We start from the raw sequence: 5,886 nt of genomic DNA on the forward strand, positions 1-5,886 counted from the left end.
AACTTTTTGAGCTTTTTCAGCAAGTTCGGACAACTAAAATGAATTTAGTTTTGGCAACTTTTACACTATTTTTGAGTTGTCCAAGCTTACTCCTTTTGAATTGCACCAACAAGGCAAACAAGTCATTTCTATGAGTGTAGTGAAATGTGTCGACATATGGCACATCGTCCACACCAGGTAATAAATATAATTGTGCAGGCAACAAACGAACCAATTCGCTGTCGTAGAGTACGTTAGTAACCATTATTGGTTACTGCTCCAAGCCTGGGCTCATACACCTATTCCGAATTTTGATATGCTATATATATATAGGCTTTGTGTTGTGATCATTTCAATCAATGGTTCGTAACAAAGAAAACTCAGTGACAATAAGAGCACATTCCTCAAGTACATTGTGCTTATTGAGATTAATTGATTTTATTCCCAGCTATAATGAAAAAAAGAATACATGTAGTGGTCTGGTGGTGTATCATAAAAACCTATTGCTTGTCTTAGCTTGACTTGCAGTTGAATATATGTGTTCAAAGAATATGGTAAGCTCCTGTCTGCGCTTTGAACTTCTTGAATTGAAATTAAAAACTGAGAAAAAACTTGAATGCGTATAATTAGCTTGCGCAGATCGTAAAAATGAGTCATTTCAGCTGATGAATGGCAACGCCGCAAGCGTAGTGGGAAATAAACGTATCTTTTTATCGTACAAGTGGTACTGGTGTGCTTAGCCTGAGTCGCTTGTGCTATTCCAGAAAAAAGTGCACACCGTGACCCGAGTAACTTTTCAATCAACATGATCAAAGAAATGGATTTCTGGATTTCCAAGTCTGCTTTCTTAAAACGACAGGAATTCCAGTTGCAAAATGTCACTTGAAAAAGCTTGGATATCCAATAAATGAAGGCAAAATCACGGAAATGTCCCAAATGAGCTCTCAAATTGAGGATTTCTGATTTGGAACTATTTTCTGCTGGATTTGTTCGCTTTTGGACATTCCAACAGTCACGACTGAACAAAAAGCCCGGAAATCCGAACTCCTCTAACATGGGTGTGCAATGGGCATCTATTTTTGGGAATAGCCCAGTAGACACGTAGTAAAACTATATAGCTAGTTAGTCTACATCAACATGACCAAACTTTATTATAATAAATGGTACAATAAACATGATTAAGAAAAATAAATACATTTTTGTATCTCAAATTTCGATACTATATCCGACATCAATCATGTCAATGTTTAACATTTGGTTTAACATTTAGTTTGGCCCGTTACTTTTGTTTGCTTTTGGCCTTTTTTAGTGCTCATTACCATGATTACATTTGGTATATTAGTGCTCAAAGAGCACTAAATTAAGGGGAAATCGGGCATACAAAGCAAATACAAAATTAATGAGTAAAACACAAAATACTAAAGGGAAGTATCGTCGGAAACTTAATCGTTTGACGCCACAACTAGACGTGACTAAATAATTGGTGTGGTTGAGGAATAAATCAGCTATAACATACATTTTGAATTCTGATAATTGACCACACCGTTCGTGAAATATAAGAATTTACGAAACTCCCTCATTTTCAAACCTTTCCACGGATTCAAATCGATATTCTGTATTCGGAGCGCTAATCAATGCTCATCATTAGCGCATTGAGGCGTCTATTGTCATTGATAGATATTTGACTCCGTGGAACGGGTTAAAAATGAGGTAGTTGTGTAAAATTCTTTTATTTAAAAAACGGAGCGTTCAATTGGCAAAATTCAAAAAGCATGTGATAGCTGAGTTAATTCCTCAACCACATCGGTTATTTAGTTATGTTTAGTTTATGCGTTAAAATACCCAAACAATTCAGTTTCCGACGGTACATTTCTTTCAGGGACATCCTGTAACTAATGGAGATTCTTGGCGGCTCTTTCATCTGCTCCTAACACCCCCCAGTCGCGCTCCAAATCAAGATGTAACCATTTGCGTGCTCTCTACCCACCTTTCGCACGCCTCACACTTTGTCAAGGAAGTCTCTTTCACCTAGGACCCAAGTACAGTTCTTTCAGGGACACCCTGTATGTTAATTATTATGTTTGGAATGGAGTTATAAAGTAACGAATTTAAATTACTGCATCCGGATTTACACAATCTTTTAATTTTTTATTGTTAATGATAATTTCTAATTGTTAATAATAATTTCTTATTGTTAATACTAATTTCTTATTATCCTCCTTTTCTCCCGTCTTTTCTATTTAAAAACAAACAAACAAACATGCTTTAACAAAGCTGATGAAAGTGACAGACACGTCAGATTGAGGTCAAAACTGTTGGTGCCCTGGGGTCGATTTCACTAAACTTCGAAGCTTCTCAAGTCTCAAAATCAATCCGAAGACACATCGTGTAAAATCTATTTCACTAAAATGACTTACGATCGGTACCCCGGGTCGGTACCCTTCATACATGGTAAGTAATAGGGATTTAGGCCCCCTACTGCAGGGACCCTTCGTAAAGTTACTTGAGAGGGTTAAAAAAATTTAGCGAAATACACCCCCTGCTCATTCCTTTCAATTTAGTGCTGCTTTTTTCTCTCTTATAAGGTTAAGGGGGCACGGTGGCCGAGTGGAACGGGCTCCGACGGAATGTTGCGGGTTCCAGCCTCGGTGACGCCGTCGCGACGGAACATTACGTCGGAACATTACGATGCGTCGTGTTGTGCCCTTGAGTAAGGCACTTTTATCTCAATTACTCCTCTCCATCCAGGTGTATAAATGGGTACCGGCATTCTTAAATGCTGGGAAGGTAACATACTCGCTGTGGAGTTAGTGTGAGTCCCCGACAGCACAACAACATGTCACGGTTAAGAGATGGGCACCCCGTCCTGTAAAAAATTACCCCCCTCCCCCTTCTTCTCTATATTGGATACGGCCACAGCTCAGGCAAAACTGTACAGACAGACTATTTATAGTTGCTAATAGCATTATAAATCAACAGATAAATCGTTCTTCCTAATTCCCCTGTTTCGCCCATTCTAGATTTATAACCTGTTGGCATACATTGCTTCATAATATTCCATGCATACATCAGAACAATGACGAACGTCATCTGAAAGTTCATCTCGATCGAGTACTTTTGTAGGTTTTCCAAAACATGAACTAGCAAAGGTTTCACCGTGAATATTGCTGAAGTTCTGAATAATGATCTGTTCTTTTGCCACCATCCATTGTTGATCCATGCATTCTCTACCCGGTTTCCATTTCAGTAGGTCATCACTGTAAGGTATACCTACTTGCTCACAATAAGCTTTCAATACACGACCTGGGTCAGCTAATAAGTCATCAGTGTCAATAATCACTGGATTTGGTTCATAATGTTCTTTCACATGTTGGTACAGATCGTACTGTTCTTTGAAAAACATCCCTGGTGGCAGTAAAAATTCCGGCAGTTCAGTAATTTTCACCCGCTTCGATTCATCTATGACTGTTTTATTTAACATTCTTTCCTATGAGTCGAAAACTTTATAGGGGTGACGAATCAGAAACGAGTGACGGAAACCGTCTGGGAGGTATTTGTACATTCCCTCTAATCCCGCAATGAAATCTTTGGCGAACACAACGTTCTTGTTGTCGGGTGGTACGCATTCTAGTTGATGTTTAATCCATGAATAAGATTTGTCGGCAGCCCAGTAACCTCCTAAAGAAAAAACGACAGAATGTAAGACCAAACAGTGATAATTTCTTTGCATTAAACATCAAAGTTTGGAGAAGGTCTCAAACCAATAATGAACACACTGATATGATGATTTGGCAGAATCCGGGAATTAGCCTATCTGCGTTTTGTTTTGGATTTTGGAATTTTACCTTAAAATTTACGACTTCATGACATTATCATTCGAAATCAACAAAACGTATATCAACAATATTTGGCCCCATACTTTCTCTGGAGTTTTTTGAACATGTGTGTGAAATAGCTTCAAGAACTTTGTGCGCTAGTTATATCTCACGGGCGTCCACTATTTAAGTTTTACTGAACAACCTTTTCAATTCCCACTGCACAGTGTCATCGCCCCGATATCTTCATGGTAGAAATCGCCATGGTAGGTTGAATCCACAGCCACACATGGCCATTTTATTCCACCTTGAATATGAGACGCAGTAGCCAAGTGACCTGACTAAGGCTACTGACAATAGCCGGGGTAATTGATTTCTCGATGTGTGAGTAAGCTTGTATACGACATTGCGGTCAATGGTATACTGCCTTCACTGGAGTAGTGAGTGCAGCTATAGCCTGCGCGCTGTTAGTCCATACAGGACCAACGCAATATAAAATTAAAATTTTGGTCAGATTTTGAGTTCAAGACTCACGGCTATTTCTCAAAGCGCAAACTAACGACTATCATATCTGTTCAACACGTGTATGAGACCAGATCTGGTTTCTTGAGACGAAATCATTTACGGGAGATATTCATCATTTTCCACCCCGGTATCCGAAGATTTTCGTCTGATATCAAAATCGTGCATAGCAATTCACGTGTATCGATCCCGGGTATTTATTTTAGTATCTCTGCTGCACCAAATGATTATTAGCCAGGTGATGTCGGTGTGCACTGTGGATTATGCAAGATATTAACCCTCACCTTTCCACGTATTCCAGTACACAAAATCATTCCTTGAATGTGCTTGAATGAACACAACAAAACTTTTTACATGACATCAAGTCGAACCTTCATCCTCAAGTTGTTCAATCGACCTTGAAACAAGCTTCTTCAGACCCAAGAAATCTTTGGAACTCTTTGGAACCCAAACGCAATAAATAGAAAAAATTGCCATACTAAAGGGGTCAGTGTACTCGACGTAGATTCGGTCGTTCAACAAATATTCGTCATTATTCAATCTATTTCAATTTATTTTCATTTTCTCAATTGATTTTACGTCATCAAATATTTGTTAGAAGTTAAATATTACTGTATTTAAATTAAGAATGGGAATAGATTTTAACATATATAAATAAAGAAGACATGTTGTATCGAATATTATTCTACGTCTATGCTAGGAAAGTAAAGTACCTTACCTAATATACCAGAACCAAAGCTAGTCGTTTTATCATCCGATTTCTCTCCCCATTGCATCATACCAACTAGACTTTGGCGATGTTTGCCATTATTTGAAAATGAAAATGCCGTCCAAAAGGGTTCGTACCATGTCTGAGAATTTGGAACATTGGTCATACATTTAAGAAAACATGTTGACACAGATCGTGGAACAGACCATAACATGACACGAATAATGTCAGAATTCGCTTGTGCAGTGGTCATTTTGATGCGTTTTTCTCTGGTTATACAATGAAATGAAGAGTAGTCGGACAATATACCATGGAAGTAAGCTTAATATTGTACAGGTCTGACATCGTACCGTACATATTAAAACCATTTAACCTCGTCGTACCTGACCTCGTACACCGTTCAAAGGTAACCCATGTATTCCAGCTGGTCAAGGCAGCAATGAATAATTAATCAGATAACGTATCTACCAACTCAAAAGACAAAGTGTTCCCAAATGAATGAAACTTGCAAAAGTTATTCCAATTTACAAAAAGAAAGGCAGGCTGGATGCTGGCAATTACAAGCTAGTAAGTATTCGTTGTTTGAAAGATTTTACAGAAAGCAGTTTTTACAAAACAATTTGGTTGAAAACAAGCTTCTTATCAATTCCAGTTTAGTTTTAAGGGATCATACAGTGACACATGTCTCATTCATTTGTAAGATCATATAGAAAGCAAACAGCCTCCGGTTACTACACAGCCGGCAGTGGCGTAACCAGTGGGGTGGCCTGGGGACAAGCTGCCCCCCGGACACAAAAAAACTGGGAATAAGAGCAAAAAATTGGGAAGGAGAAAAGGGGAAGGAGAGAAAAAGGAAGAAAA

The 5,886-nt window shown here is 38.5% G+C and overlaps 1 protein-coding gene across 1 annotated transcript; it reads right to left on the reverse strand.

Moving 5' to 3' along the window:
• Positions 1–428: 428 nt before the first annotated feature.
• On the reverse strand, positions 429–5,423 carry LOC140139907 (uncharacterized). Its single transcript, XM_072161680.1, is given in 2 exon segments — positions 429–3,657; positions 5,035–5,423. Coding segments are annotated over 2 exon segments (900 nt in total). The 5' UTR covers positions 5,279–5,423; the 3' UTR covers positions 429–3,001.
• Between the last annotated feature and the right edge of the window lie 463 nt (positions 5,424–5,886).

This window comes from Amphiura filiformis, chromosome 18 (genome assembly GCF_039555335.1).
Source record: "Amphiura filiformis chromosome 18, Afil_fr2py, whole genome shotgun sequence".
Classification (NCBI taxonomy): domain Eukaryota; kingdom Metazoa; phylum Echinodermata; class Ophiuroidea; order Amphilepidida; family Amphiuridae; genus Amphiura; species Amphiura filiformis.